The sequence below is a fragment of the Opisthorchis viverrini genome (assembly GCF_000715545.1).
Source record: "Opisthorchis viverrini unplaced genomic scaffold opera_v5_37, whole genome shotgun sequence".
In the NCBI taxonomy this organism is placed as follows: Eukaryota; Metazoa; Platyhelminthes; class Trematoda; order Opisthorchiida; family Opisthorchiidae; genus Opisthorchis; species Opisthorchis viverrini.
In genome coordinates this window covers 596,151-612,765 of record NW_008751693.1, presented here as the reverse complement: position 1 = coordinate 612,765, position 16,615 = coordinate 596,151, and the positions used below count along the sequence as shown (strand labels likewise).

General features: G+C 43.6%; 2 protein-coding genes across 2 annotated transcripts in view; one reads left to right on the top strand and one right to left on the bottom strand.

Annotated features, from left to right (window-relative positions):
• T265_02827 (hypothetical protein) overlaps positions 1-16,615 on the bottom strand; it is a gene marked incomplete at both ends in the record, with an annotated part of 48,113 nt that overhangs the window by 2,812 nt on the left and 28,686 nt on the right. The window contains 4 exons of the mRNA XM_009167171.1: positions 7,350-7,551; positions 13,468-13,618; positions 14,689-14,851; positions 16,409-16,453. Coding sequence (XP_009165435.1) covers positions 7,350-7,551; positions 13,468-13,618; positions 14,689-14,702 — 367 coding nt within the window. The remainder of the gene's footprint in view (positions 1-7,349; positions 7,552-13,467; positions 13,619-14,688; positions 14,852-16,408; positions 16,454-16,615) is intronic.
• T265_02826 (hypothetical protein) overlaps positions 9,742-16,615 on the top strand; it is a gene marked incomplete at both ends in the record, with an annotated part of 24,573 nt that continues 17,699 nt past the window's right edge. Inside the window, one exon of the mRNA XM_009167170.1 lies at positions 9,742-9,878. Coding sequence (XP_009165434.1) covers positions 9,742-9,878 — 137 coding nt within the window. The remainder of the gene's footprint in view (positions 9,879-16,615) is intronic.

Below are 16,615 nucleotides of genomic sequence, written 5' to 3'. Positions count from 1 at the left end.
CCTGGTGTGAGAGACTCTGTGAGTGTCGCGGAACACTCTCCAGTATAGCTCAATGGATCGCTGAGGTGCGCAAACCGTCACACCACGGTAAGGTCCAGTCTCTTCGTGACGGATCTCCAGACATTAGCATCTTCGAAACTGAAACAAGGCTTCATTGAGTAGATGACTGTTATACATATGTGAAACATACACCAACCGCCGCACCTGCAGAGCCTAATCTATTGCTCCGATGGAGCAAATTCGGCAACAAGTTCTTCCTTACTCCCCAATTCGTAACTTCCTCGACATATATGATCGGCCAGTTAAAGACGTGCGAGGTCCTTGAATTGAACGAGATAATTCTCAAGATCATGATTGAAAACCGATCTTCCGGCTGTCTTGCACGACGTTACCTAAAGCTTCAACTTCTTTGTGTCCGACGTTGCACATGATCTCTGGATATCGATATCGCTACACCACTGTAAAAAAAACCAGCCCTTCACTGCGGTACAGACACCAAAATTGGTTTAGTGCCGCAAATGGGAAAACGCAATTTCAGCCTCAGATGTTCGTGCACCAAGAGACAAGGACTTAAAACCAAAAACGGAGTAGATAGCCTTTCATATAAATTAATCTATATTCAGAGAAGCAGAAAAGCTGACGAAACATCCGTTGACTGATTGAAAGTGCGATTAATATGGCATTTAGAAGGTTCGCAGCTATAACCGTGAGGTATCTCACCGATTCTTTTCAGAAACTACGGGATATTAAATTGGTACTAGTTTTCCTTCCAGATGCATTGTTTGCAAGAAAGAGTAACTAGCTACCATAATTTTAAGGTGTGGCAATCCAATAGGTGATTCTTCACTAAATATGGCTTTTAAAAGATTTAAACGTCTACACGTCCGGGTGACAACGCCTTCATAATGATTCGCCACCGCCCTAGGCTAAGTTTTTTGGCAATTATTCTGTTCTTCCCGGAATTTTTGATGATAAGTCCCTGAGTGGCAAATATTGCAGGTAAGATAGTTGTCAAAAACATATGCGACTTGTTTATGGTCTGTTTGAAACTGCCTGAGATCAGTATCGCACTGTACACAAAGTTTTTTTGGAGATTGGACACAAAAAACGTAAGCACCAAAAGGTGGCGTGACGAAGTTCTGTGAACCAGTTCATACATTTCATAGTATAAGGCGAGTAGGGCGGATCCCAGAGAAAATCGGGTATCCACGTTGGTGAAGTGTGCTTTGAAAAGTGTGTACGAGTTATCATTGAGGTGAGGCATACTGCTAAACTGTTTAATGATTGGGCCTCAGGTCTTATTAGTAAATCCGTTTCATTGTGGTCAGCGGCGAACTATAATCTTTTAATTTATGGAGAATACAGCTGCCAGGATTTATCATTAGAACACGCAATACGATCAGACGTATCAACGGTAAACCCCTTCTACTTCAAACCTCATATATTCGGGGAAATTATTATCGGCTTGTACCTAAAAACCGTTCCCTCGGTATGGAACGAATGTCACTTAAACAGGATAACAATTAACTCATCGCGGTGACTAAGAAAGGTGCAATCTCACGTTTTCTTTCATGATCTGGTCTGTTCAGGACACCATTTTGAAATGACCTGCGTGTTCAGCCAGTCAAGTTCTCTTTGTCCACAAAGAGCAACGCTGCAACGGGTGGTGGTATTTCACTAGTAATGCTAGTGTCGAGACTGCGTGGAGGATAATTCATGTCCTTAATTCACTTAAAAGTCTATTGTCCAACCAACACCGAGTACGCACCCGACCACTTGACGACCTTCACATCTTGGTATTCCCAATCTATTGATTCTCTATGAAATGATGAATCCATCACGTGACTTGTATCTTTTAAATAGACAAGAAAAAGGCATCCATTTTCATCCACTAAAGTGGCTTCATAAGACAGTTGGAAGTTCGAGATAATCTCCCACGGAAACGTATTTGCATTCCGAAACTCAAACTAGAGTGGATTAGAAGACGCGACACACGATCCAGTCTGAACAAAAAAAGTAGCTTGGCCTTAGATCACAACATTAGTAATGCACGGCAATCACGGTTCTGTGTTATAACCAGCATAAAAAGCTTGCGCATTGCCAATAATGGAACAGTTATGTTCGCCCATGAACCCAATTTAGTCCTTTTTTCTGAAGAGACGCCTCACGATACACCAAAAGTCAACCACAGGTTCAAAAGAACGAGTTCAGTTTCCTTTTCATCAGTACCTACGGTCCCTCAGAGTTCATTCTAGTACGGGGGTAGAAAGAAGTACGCTTGACAAGATCACGGCAGCCAAAGCTACTAAAGCCACCAGGAAACTAGGCAAACGAGGCACACTCACAACTGAAGGAGCATCTCAGTTGGCTCGCACAAAATAGAAGGTCATTGCATGCACATGCACCCATAACTCCTCCAAACCTGTGTACAACGGGGCACAGCTAGAGGGTATGCTACTCCGGTCAAATCGCTCAGTCCAAGAGAATGACAACTGTGAATGCACCGTTCTCATGAGCGTGGAGTTAACGTAAAAAACAAGTGATGAACCCAGCAAAATACACTCATTTGCGAACAAATTTGGTTTTGCGAGAGACTCATCTGGAACCCAGGCGAATCAGTCATTTGCGAACATTTGAAAACATCATAAACGAGAGATTCAGCTGAGTCTCTCGCAAAACCAAATTTGTTTCAAAATGAGCGTCTTTTGCTAATTTCGTGTAATTTGGTTTCAAGCAGAACATAAGGTTGACGGTGACTGTGGGACTGCGCCTATCTGATGAGCCCCAAGAAGGGCGAAACCGGTTGTGAGCTGTCCAATAATTTCCGGGATACTGTTTGAGAGCTAAAGTAATGTCAAACAGAATGGAAGTCTACTCAGTGACTGTCCACTGGAGAGAAGGGAAACCTCAAATACCTTTATTTCTTGCGTAACTCGCTTACAAATACCGTTTTTTAGACGTTTCTAGTTTATCCCATGTGATCGTGACGGAGATCTGCTTGCCCCTGTGTAGAGCAAGCAAATTTATAAAATACCACGAAAAGCATCAAGCACACTCAGAATACTCATTCATTTGAATTCCACAAACCCCACAACTCCCTACAATTAAACTCAGAATGATGAGGCTATCTAACTGCTTGTTTACATATACGTGAAAAATGGTGACCCCTCCCCCAATTCAAACACAGAGTACATGCCATACCCAGCGGACATACATTATGACTTATGTCAGACTAGTTCAAAAACCTTTCACGGTTTTGTTATAGCTAGCATGATGTCCGGTTAGGCAGCGATGGCGTGACGACAAACATCAGAACCACAACAAGCATACAAAACAGGTTATTGCTTCAACGCCTAAATTTTAGCCCAAGTCACATCACAGCTGGGATAAAACTTGCAGGAAACAAGAATGTAATTCATACGTCCGCAGAAAAGAAAAGGCCATTGAATGTTACACAGGTTTCGCTAAATGCCGTGGGAGTTTCAGGCCTATCAGCCTCAGCATCTCCAAAAAGTGAGCAGGCGGAGGAGCAAAGAAGTCAATTGGCGCACTGAATGATTGTCCATTCTTCGACTTTGAGGTCATGAAATTCAACGCCTTACCGGCCATTTGGCCACTCTGGGAAAGCCGAAGGGAACTCGCATGCAAATATAGAGGAAGGTGACGCACTTTGGACTGGCGTATGTTGAGCTGTTCAAGGAGCCGGTGGGATAGCCGTTGAGGAGCAAGATATTTCACATGAGAGTATTTGTGGTCACCCAGAATTGGTGTGTGCAAACCCATGGAAAGATGGACCCGAATCTGATGCTTCAAACCTTTGAAAAGAGGGAGCAGACCAAGAAGTTTGACATGAACCCTTACTCATTGTAGGGGTAAAACCCATTAAAATGAATAATACCTAACTAGCAGCGATGTTTGCAGCGGAGATATGCAAACGAACGAACTTCGACTGGGTCATTTACCACCACATGTGTGTCGAAGGTATGTAGCAACACAGTTAGAAATTAGAATAAGAAATGACGTCAGTACATTACGCGATACCAAATAACCTCAAATACAATTGGTATCTTGATCAATAAAACAATCACCTGTCCAGAAAAATGGTAAGTTGAAATATGTATGGTCACAAGGTTTCTGAAAACACTTCCACAGCCCACGGCCGGTTTCGCGGTATTCGGACTTATCAGGTAGGTGCAGTCCCCGAGTTTAGATCAATCTTATGTTTTACTTGAACCCATATTGCACGGAAATCGACTTGTTCACTCGGTTGCATATCAATATGGCTTTCACAGTTTAGGATATTCCTCAACTAGATGTGAAGACCAAACTGGTGTTCAAATGAGTCGAAATCTGACCAATTAGGGTTCAAGTAGAAAGTGAAGTTGACGGAAACTCTGGGACCACGCCTACCGGATAAGCCTAAAAAAGGATAAAGCTGGTCGTGAGATGTCGAAGAGTTCTCAGCGACCTTGTGAGTAGTCTGTATTATGAAAATATACTGCGATATCCCAAATATCGCATCAAGTGAAACATGAGGCGGCCTTTGTGCAGCACATTCAGATGAAGAATAGTATAAACGACAGATTCAGCTGAGCCTCCCGTGAAAACAAAACTGATATGCAAACGACAGTGTTTGTCGAACTTCAGTCATACTTCTATCAAAAGAAAGATTCGCGAGATTGGGAAGGGCTTGAAGCCTATATACCAAGTTGTGGCACCGCATGATGAATCCACTTAGAGCGCAACTCGCCTACTGATTTGTTGTTAAGGTAACAGATAAATGTGTTGACAAGCAAACATGTACTTCATGCCCCTATAAGGAGCACAACATTTTGAACAGAGAGAAGAGTACATGCAACGCACATACTACATAAAAAAAGCATTTTTGGGGTAATTTCAGATGAGTGTTAAATTCTACTGAGCAGAAAAAGCAACTTGCCTCAGCTGGACAGTTTACTTGAAAGGACTTACTGAAAGTGGTTCCTCCACAGAACACCGCACACCACGTGATTTGAAAACACATCTGGATTTTCAACGCACAGGTCACAACAATAAGGTGTCCATCAGAGTGTGGAGTATTTAGCAACCTTGAATTTCTGAAGAGCATGAAAGCATTTCCGCACACATTTCGATGGGTGACCAACATCATATTTTTCCCACAGCTATGTTCGAATCCGCCCATTTTTTCTGAGCACCAAACCCCGAATCCCGAGATATGAGATGAAACCCAGTGTCAACACATGAACCCGTTTCACCAGTGGTGATTTCTGTATGTATCATTCACTCCTAAGGTAACTAAGCATCATCTAGCAACCTGAAATCAACCGGTTTAGAGCGCTGTTCGACCGGATTTTATTTGAATACGGCGTTTCAAAAACCGTTGGTTCTCCACTGCTTTCCACGCTCAGCCGGTGCAGATGTGATGAATGACATTGCGAACGCAAAAGATAGTGTGGTATCACAATTTTATGCTTTTTTCTGTAGGTTGAAGCACAGATGTGCTGTTTGTCACGAAATAAACGAGGCAGATACCTGACGATAAGGACAGTTGTCCATAGATGAGCCATCATTTTTCAGTTGATTTCGGGCAACCAATATTCAGAAGCTGTAGAATTCATCCAACCAATTCCATGTGGTTTTACAGGTAAGGGAGAAGCTGAGGATCGACACTGTGGACTTAGCTCGGAGACCGCTGCTCTACTCTGACACAGTGGAAACTTTTCTACTCATAGTCCCACTCAAAAGTAAGGTGAATCGGCCTTCGGATTCTTCTATACCCACTGCAGACTCACGAATAACCTTCAGATACGATTGAAAGGATTTTGCAGTGCGACGCGATTTCGTCAGTGGCACGTATAGTTAATGACCTATACTCAGCTAGCAACCATGGAACTGTACTGACAAACTTGTGATGTGCTACAATATGTGCACCGCCACAAACATAAAATCATAAGACGGGATACAAAGCAATATCTGAGTTGATTAATATAGATTCAGGCCATGACTATCATCCAAACATCAAAACCTTTCGTCCAATGCCTTCAAAAGACAGTTAGCGAAGTATCGCAGCAAAATGCATACTTTTGTGCAGATCACCGAAGCAGTCATCTGGTTAAATGTGGAGACCTCTGGTCAATACAGGGATGATGTCACTTGCAATCTACTCTGAACGGCATTCAACAGTCACTGATTATCACTAACTACACTTCAAGTAGTTCCACGTGAAGTAGTTATCTGAAGTGCAACTAGGCAGTTCGGAGCACTCGAATCGGACAGTTTAAATAGAGCCTTCTCTTGATCTATGGACAGCCGGTGTGTAGATGCTAAATGCTATAAGGCAGCAGCACGAAAGCAAATGACCTTGAATTGCCTCACATGAAGTTAAAGTGCTGTCCACTGATGAAAGCTACCAGCGTGCCGGACGTTGCGCCTGACAAGCACGTGGCCTAAACCGTTATTTAAAGCGCATGCACACATGTGATCAAGTGTCAAAATCTACGGCCGCAATGAGTGCTATTTCAGTGCGTGCAACTGACGAGAGTGACACGCGTGTTGCAGTGGTGCCAATGTGCAGATTCGAATAAACAGCCCGGTAATAATCCTCGTCACAATACGTACAGCACGCATAATTTGTTTATCGTCCCGAATTTTAAGTTTAGCAAATCCTAGAATCTCCACTGGGTTCTCGTAGCAGGGTGAAACTGGACGATTCCGTCCAGGCGTTAACTAAGACCCCTAGTACTGTAGTATATCATTTCAAGAAAAGGCATGCAATTCGAGTTTTCACAGGAGTATGCCAAGGTATGAGTTTGGAAGCGATCCAGCGGAGAGACTCGCCAAGTTAAAGCACTGCTCGTAGATACTGAGCGCAATAAAACCAGAACTGCAAATCACACAAGCCTCGTTGTTTATGGCTGGTGTCCGACGAATATGCTGAACCCGAGCTATTCACAGGTGATAGCAATAAATGGGGTTGAATATCAATAAAGAGGATGGGAAGAAAGGGGAAGTGAGATGAAAGACCACTTAAGTGCACGAAAGCACTACCCGTGTAAGGAATGAACACAAACAAATTTCGGTGAAAGGCAGCTCTTTCACTTTACGCGTACTTTGATTCAATGGTTCGATCATCAAGTGCAGTAAATAAAACAATTTCAAATACACTTCATTTACCCGAGCTGCAGCCTCGAATGACTATCTATTCGGTGGAAACACCCTATCAGAGTGGGAATGGGTTACAGTTAGGCATGGAAATGATATCCGTTACAAAGGAAGCCACAATTCTACGTCAGTCCTCCACCACAGGAAGTAGTTCAACATGAGAACCAAAACATCCAATTAGCACGCACCTTGTGTTGCAGAGCATATCAGCAACGCGGCTGCATTCTTTCGATCCAACATTTCGTAGTGTGTGCTTGGATGACCAGCTTCACCAACGTCTGACTCAAGGTCCATTTTCAGCTGAGCTGCGTCTGCTTCATCTGACAGATCAGATCGTAATGCATCGCGAGATTCACTTTGCACATGGCGATTTAACGGGAGTACACACATCTAGGGAGCAAACGAAGTGAGGAAGTACAGATGATATTCAGATGACGCGTAGTTGGTGTTTCGAAAGAGATTATTTACGGTTTCGAAGTAACCAAATGCCTTGGCAAGCCTGCAAGAAATCCCAAGGCACAATAAGGTGGTATGTACGACAATATTGCACGAAATAGTCATACGGCCACCTGCTGCTTTGTGACAACGCAATTATTTATTAATGTAAGAAGCCACAGCCACGGTAGGCTTTAAATTCAAGACAAACCATCAAGAGATTCATCAGCAACCTTGATTTTACATGTCGTTACTTCGCCTATCCTATTTTCTGGCGGTTTGTCGATCTAACTTATGATGTACGCCTCCATACACAGTAAGTGGTTCTTCAACTGCGCCAACTTCTTTGGTGTACCACACGGACCACGATAGCAAGCATCAGCGCATTGAATACCGTCCACTATGACGTACGGGGTAGTGACAACAACAGTTCACACTGAAATTCCCGGCCAATCGCCCGGCGAGTAGGCCAGTAGCATACGAAACTCGTTCACGATAAGCATGTATTAACAACCCGATGAGAAGCTAAAGTTGCCCTGCTGGAACGTTTAGCTGATGGCGAATAACTACTTCTTGCCACAAAAACAGTCCCCATACGGCGTTTCAGAAGCGTTTGCACAGTCGCAACCCATGTTTCTCGTTTTCCTGACTGTCGGTGTTTGATAGCATCACAACCAACAAACAAATAGATGAATGCACACGAGACGATACACGCCATCCGATTGTCAAGCGTCAGCTCCTTGACACATCTAGTTAACCGAACTGGCTAATTTGAAATTCCTTTATATCTTTACTTGATTGTCATTGTTGTAGACCACAGTCCCTTAATGCCTTCATTTTACCGTGAACCCCGGTCTGGATAACCGCCTGATCGACTGGTGCGCTTGACCAAACCAGAAAAAGTCAACGAACGCGGTTCCCCTAATATTCACACAGGCTATTCCGTCGACAGAGAAGCAGAAATTAGCCTTGTCAATGATAAAGGACTTAATACGCGCGAATGCCGGACTGCATAGGTAGCTTCCCGTTTAGGGCGCTGACTAGGTCATCACAAGTGGGATTCCGGTAGAATACCGTCACAGGCCAGATGAAAGGGAAATTTGGGGCAAACGAAAGTGTGTGGAAAAAGCTTTATTGTGACATAAATTCCCTTATACGGTACTAGTTGCGACCATCGCCGATAGCATGACATCAATGTTCAACACTGATGTTTCATTGCCGTGCACCCATGATTTACTTGAAGGTCTTATTGTGAAGAAAAGAATAAAAGTGGACAATACTCATTCCGAGAAGTCTACAATTCCAGACACTCAATCAGGTAACCTAACAACAAGAACACCATGAACATCGATTAGCAGCCATAGATTGCAGCATATCCAACTAGGCTCAGAGGGAGATCACACGGTCCCCATCCTGGAAGGCGAGCAGCACCAACAGCAGCCAAGCGTTTCGTAATCTCCTTCATAGCCTTCCGCCAGGTCAAGGATTGGCCACCTCTCTGCTGACGCCACTCTGAGGTGGGCATGAAAACAAGCGCTCTTTTCGGCAAACGATGTTTCGGGATAAGCAACACATGTCCCAACAAACGCAGCTTCTGTTGCTGGACAGAATGTTCAATGGAAGTATCCTTTGCACAACCAAACACTCGCTTTCTAGTTGCCTCGTTACGGATACGCCAACAAAAACCTACACGAACGATACTTCTGAGACAACGATTGCCGAACATCTGAAGGCGTCTCAGTTCCGCTGTTCGAACATCCCAAGTCTGACAGTCATACAACAAAACAGCCTGTACTGTAGCCTGATGCACATGTCCCCTGAGATTCATACTGTTCTGACACCATAGGCGTGTAAAATTAGCAAACGCGACCCGGACTTTGCAGATTCGTGCATTGACCTCATCTGTCACACTACGACAAGAACTAATACAGCTTACAATACACGCACAACAGTCCACAACTTCGAGTGTGCTATCCCAGGATTGTAAGTGGCGGGTTCAATGACTGCGTGTCAAGGAGCATGCATGACCTTATACTTTATGGGTGCAAAGTGCATACCAAAGGACGGGATGACTTTGGTCAGTTGACCCTAAAACACATGCGCCTTCTCCTCCTCTTCAAAGAAGACAATGATGCCACATGATACATGTATTATGCGTTCGCATCGCGCTACCTCAAATACACAATTGTCAGATTCTTAGTGAATCGTGCCACGAGGCCATACTCGGACGAGTCCATGCAAGTAAATGAACTGAAGAAAACTCAGCAGGATATTGCAGAGAAGTAGGTACCATAAAACACTCATTGAGAAAAAAAAATTGAGAAGCTATCCGAAACCGCCAGACAGGGACGGCACTTCCGAATCTATCCAGAAAACAGTTCTGGATTACTATATTAAACAGTTCCTCCGAACACATAAAACATAACGGCATCTCGTACGACCTATGGAGCGCCGTACCGAACCGAAGCATCGCACTAACTATTTCTACCAAATGTCCTGTACAGAATTTTCGGACAAACAAGCTGGAGGGCCAAGCAAATCCACGTACGAATGACAAAGAACAAACGGTATGTATGATTTACTATACGAAACTCAATCGCGCTTGAAAAACTTCAACGTGAGCTACCAATTAAAATCCAGAAACTCCAATCAAACCTCCAAACCAGCTTCAATGGCACAGACATACCTAAGTTAAGATTGAGATCAAACGTAGAACGAACATGCACTGATGCACTAACGATTCACACACATCCGAACTGTGTCAACTGTACTGATGGAGCCAGCCTCCAGCCTACCTGGCTTGAACCTTAGTAAACAGTAGCCAGACATTAAATAAGGATCTCAACAATGCTGCAACACACAGCAGACAACAATAAACTGGGCCACATTATGGTCAAGGCACAGACAATGACACACATGGTGGTTGGATCGGACCAACAGTTGATCTCAGGAACATACCACACGGAAGAGAGGGTGGTAGACCCATGTGCAAAGATTGTAAAAATCCTTGAAAAACGTTACTCACGGCACTCGAAATGTCAAGTTATAACATCTCATTCCACTGCGCCATGCTTTCACTAAACTTTCCACAGAAACCGAGGTTCTCGGGGTACACCATATATGCTAATAGACACATTGCGTCGTGTGAGTGCACACGGAGCATGTTGCACGCGACAGTCTGCAACTGACAGAATAAACACGACTCGATTAGGTTGTCACCGTCGGATTACTGTAATACAGACCGGAGACAGCTGTGTACAATTCAGATGGATGCCAAGTTCATATGGTTCTAATAAACACGTTGTTGGCCCAATCAACAGCGCATGTGGTGTTGGAGTTGTCCAGATAATGCACAGTGCAGTATAAGATGATAAAAAAGAACAGGACTACGCAGGCACTAAAGACGACCCAACGCAGCGAACTGAGAATGTGTTGAGTATACATCGCTCTACTGGGAAGTCATGATGTTTGGCGAGGAAATTGTGAAGATAACCACAGTTCGGAAGCTTGATGAGCCTATACGCACTAATGGTCCTTCTTAATATACATAAGGTAAGAAGTGAGTTAGTTGGATGAGTAAATTGTGGTGAAATAAGTGAGGAAATCTCAGCAACTAAAACATATAAATATCAAGTTGCGTGTGAGTACTGGCTCTTGACCTAATCTCAGGATTGAACCAGTGAACTTGAAGCTCACTAAATGACATAAGCTACCTCCATCACCCCCGTGGCAAACACAAAAACGGAACTATGGGTATTTGTGCTTAGCCGAATGCGTCCTCAGGTAAACCCCCTAGGACCAGGATGCTGATAGTGGTTGAATTCGACCGGTAAAATTTCTGTCTTATCGTGACGATCGTAGGTAAGCAACCCATAAGCGAGTGAGCGACGACACGCTCTTGACTGATGGACGAAAACGGTCGACTGAAACTTTCGGTGGTTCGACATCGCTTTTGACTGGCGACTTGGATCTCGTTAACTGGTGGATACCTTAGGCCAGAAGAAGATAGGGTTCACTCTAAAATGAGCTGAACTGAATTAACGAGTGGGCAACCATGCAGTGTTTGGAGTCCAGTGTGAAAAGCGGACTTAGTGCCATCTGTAGGGAAGCACGTGGGCAGATTTTATGCCTTATCGGGTTTAGTCCTTTCTCTAAGACCCGCTTTCTTCGAAGCGGAACTGCACTGAAAAAGTTAAAGTACTGATCGACAAAGGTGCGCATGCGGTAGACGTACAGCCGGCCATCACTAGGCTGGTTGACAAAGCATTTAAGAATAGAACATTCTGTTCCACTGCAAGGGTAGACTGGAGAGCCGGCTGAGTGATGTAAGAAGCTATGACGATTCACCAGAGTCACTCGGTAGGGTCATAAGAATATAATCCACATAACATCGACAGACTGAACACCGCTGAATTTCGGACGTTGTACCACTACGCTCTAGCTTTACCATCAACCCCGGCCAACAAGGGGCCGGGTGGCAAACCAAGTGCTACATCATCAATTTGCCGGTAGAGTTGTCCAATTAAGATGATCTGAATCGAAATATAAGTAACAAGTGCTTCTGCGGTTCTATGGGTAGTGAGAATCGCTGAGGTCTCTCTCTAAGATAGTCACAGATAACTACTCATTTCGATCAGTGATATACAAGTGAACGCACGAAAAAACACATCTATATAGAACTCGGATTTTTCCGAAACATCGATTTGCTTGGCAACTTCGATGAGTTAGAGGGTATCATAATTCAAGCTGTCAGTGGACTTATTATCCGTTCACAACAGAGTGGTACGGCACGCGGTCAGAATAGGCCTCATAGGGCGCCCGGGACTGTGGACCTTAAGCAAATCATAAAGCCGTAGGATGCTGTTGTCTGACGGTTTGAAGCTTTCAAAGTGTGTGAGGTCAATAAAATTCGTACATTTTAGAGCCTTTAGTCTCGAGGAGAAACACCTGGTTGTCATTTCGCTTGGATTGACTAGCGACTGAAATCTTGAGATATCATCACATATCTTCTTAACTATGTGCACATATTCCGGTCTGTATGGTAACAAAAATCACGCGCAAAGGTCACGCGAAAGACATTTGCACATAATTTTAGGAAAAAGAGAGTGGGATGGCAGGCACATTGACCAGTGTGCCTCCAAACTCACTCCCCTCTTCTGTCTGTTTAAGTAGTAGATACCAGTAACTCCATATGCTCTGATTTGTCCATAACAAACACAAACACAACTTCATTTGGTTTTCACAAGATAACCATACCATTTCTATTCAGGCCTTGTACAGAAATTTCTGTCACTTACCAAGTAAGCCGCTGACCGGTCGTCGATTTGGTAGGTCGTGTTGGAGATCGGACTATTTTTCCAACTCCAAATTGCACACCGGCTTCTAGTCTCTTGACTGAGATATAAGGAACTCAAACTGTCCCCAATTTCAAATGAACAAAATTGTTTTTTATCACCACATTTGGTAAATAGTGAAAAACCTCTAATTGGGCTCACGGATAGGAGATCTCAGGATGCGTTGAAAAATACTTCGTGGTCGTTTGACATATTTGACATTTGGTTTTGCTGCTCCTAATAGTCTGCTTATCGGTATGGCAAATCTGATTACCTCTAACGCCGTGCCGAGTAGGCTTCGAAATTTAACCGTTTGTGGAGTGAGGTCTCGATCGGCCTCTTTTCAAAGCACGACTTTGATTCCTGCCTGTGCAATGTATGCTGTACGGCGATGTAAAAACGAAGCCACTTCATGAGCCCTACTGAATTACTAGGATAAAACAGGTAGAGATCGATATGTTCCCGGCCACTTACGGCAAACCTTAGGATAGGATTCGATTCAAAAAGGGGAGGATATTCAAAGGAATGGAAGACCTACTTTGTAAACTCCATTGAAGTTCTTTTCAACCAGGGGCAACTGGATGACTCCTTTGGCGGTCTTCGGAATGCCAGAGGTGATGCACAAGTAATTCTTTTCGAACCAATGACGTGCAAAAGCCTCTTGTAATTTCAAACAAGCGTCCCTATTCCTAATGGAAGGAAAATGAGCAGCAATTGTCAGTCAGTGTTGCTGCTTTGGATGGACCGCATGCCTCAGCATGACATAAGTGACAGACTATGAGCGACCCGGTTTTGGCTTCAGAATAACTACTTTTTTGCCTCCATCAGTTTCATGTATGAAGGCCTGTGGTGATTCCTCTAATTCATGTTCGATGTGAAGAAAACTTACACAGGGTGTTTTAGTACACCATGAGAACGGAGTGTTATCCCTGTTCTTATTAGTACCTTGGAGGATAGTCAGCGTTAAAGACATGGCATGAAACCTGAAAACGCTATCTGTGAAGGATAGTCTTTGAAAAAGAACCAGTAGATTCCCTAAAACAACCACCTGTGATCAAGCTGGGTGCGACCAGCAGCGATCTCCCATTCACGTTCGACTGATTACTCTGATAGATAGGATGTTCACAAAAAAAGCCGAGTGGTCGAAAAGATATACACGAGACACCGTTGCTACCAACTGTGATGAAAGAGCTACACAGCATTCCTCTGCTTGTCGTTACTTGAAATCAAGACTTGAAATCGAAAACAGACAAATGATAAAACAGCCCTAGGGTTATGAAGTGGTCAATAATGTAGTGCCATCAGGCTTGCACCAGTTGGGCTGGAAAAAAACTGCAGTACGTTCAACCTCCGCACACCAAACACCCAGGAACCAAACCCCAACACCAGCTACCGCTGTCGTAACGACAATGCGAGTTCAATTAAAAAATCATCCAACAAGCACAGAACCAATATGCTTGTGGTACAGAAAGTACAGGTACAGAACAGCAATGCTACTAGCTATACACTCAGTTTTTTTACCAGTGAACCAAAAACGATTTGCAGTACTATGTTGGGAGAAATGTATGTGATTAGAAGCTAGAAAACTTCACATGAGCAGGGACTAACAGTCGATGCGTGTGGTAATTGCCACTGGAGGCTTATTAGAATGACTTCATAAAACGACTGGTCGACAATCTGGACAGAACGAAATTCAGTAGACTCGATGTATAAGTTAACTTAAAAAATTAAACTTAACCATCAAAATGTAATTGCTCACCGTGCGACCAGCATTACACCAGTGCATTCTTTGTCCAGCCTATGCGCCAGAAGAAATTCTTCAATATTGTCGTCGGAGGGTTCCGGCCTTCCTTCAAGCTTTCGCACTCGATGCTCCAAACGAGGCAATAGATCTATTATGCTGTTTTTGAGACCTGGTCCAGCTGACATAAAAGAAATGATCAATATCCTTGAAAGGGAGCGGTAGATGTTAGCTAACACGATATCAACGAAGTTCAAAAAGTTGAACAAATCTGACACAGAACAACGTACTTCGACTGGCGCTAGATACACGTTTGTGATTCATGTTTTACGCACCTTTTACTTGAATACCTTTAAGCCCCTTTTTAACACAAAGTAGTTTGTGACGGTTATGAGACCCCGCCAATGTTCAGCTTGTGGACGTACAAAAGACTTGAAAAAGCACTGGGTGGGATCACTTATGGCAAAGCAGATAACCCTAAGCAGAGCAAATCCAATGGAATGCATGAACGGTAGTTTCTCCGCTTGGACAGTGGCGATTAGCTTGTAGTAACTAAGGATTGTAGCGGACCTTGAAACGATCTAGGAAAACCAACTGTTCAGTAAATATTTGCAAAAGAACTAACTTTTAAAAAGTGAAACACACAGCAAAGTGTTATCTGTAATCCTGCGCACAACGGCCGTTAGAGGTTTCCGAAACTCACACTACCAACAATCTAAGAGCTCACGGGAAGAATAAGATTCACCCAATGAGCGAAAATTCCACCTGGGAGTTCGTCACTCGAGGACCCAATCAATAAGTGACCACGTAATGTTTCTGTGAGTAAAGAAGAAACGGCGCTATAGCCTGTGACTGAGAGCTGTTCAGCCGCTCGATACCGAACGGATGAGTGTTCAACCATTAGCCGGAAGGCCATGGGTTCACCGAGTTTCATTAGACGCACGCTGCAGATAACTCCCAACAAGGATGAAATACCTGTACGGGGCTTCTCGGCTTTTCAGCATAATTTGGTTTTATTTGCAACATGAAGACTGAACTGAAAGTATAAACTGCATCGACCAGATTGGTCCAACAAAATGAACTAGTTGAATCAACCTGAAATATGACAACGTAGATAAAAATGCTGTGTACTGGGTGGCTTAAGACGGATCTATTGGGTAGTTGGAATGTACACTATAGCGGAGATGGAGCAGGGCATACGAAACTACTCTCAGCCACGGAGTTGAAAAAAGCTGAGGATGGTACAGAAACGTGAAAAACTATTGTGGTGTTCTCATACAAACGGTAAAACGAGGACTACGGTTAGCAGTGCTATGTTATGAATAGATCTACGGAATTCCTGCCGATACGTTGTTTTTAACTTGAACCTAAGAAAGTGGCTTCCAATGACATTGCAACAAAACTGGGGATAAAATTCCGATCTAATGGCTTTGAAATCGCTCCACACACTTGAAGCCCGACGATGGACCGCTAGGGGAAACTTAGTTGCATGTGAACGGTTGAACTGCATCGTTATTTCTACCTCAATACTTTACTACCACGTTGGTATATACCTTAGCTAATTTCCACGGTTGAGTTTCCTAGACAAGTAATTCGAGGCTATGGCGTTGGTGAGGCCGAGTTCTTCAGCCTGATCAGGAGCAAAATGAAAAACAAGGAAAAGCAAATCAGTGAGTAGTTTCGACACACTGCAGAAAGATGGTCAAGCCAAGTCACCACGAGATGCAGAAGAACTTACGCTGTGCACCTATGCCGTAAGGTTTGTTCAAGACAATGATATTTTCTGGAATTGAACGGAAACATTGAGAAACAATCATCGGATCTAACAGAACAGCACAAAATGGAAATGATGGGATGACTTCATCGCTGAGCCTATTCCTTTAGAGTCCTTGATACAGTATATATATATATATATATATATATATATACATGCACAACCAAGCAC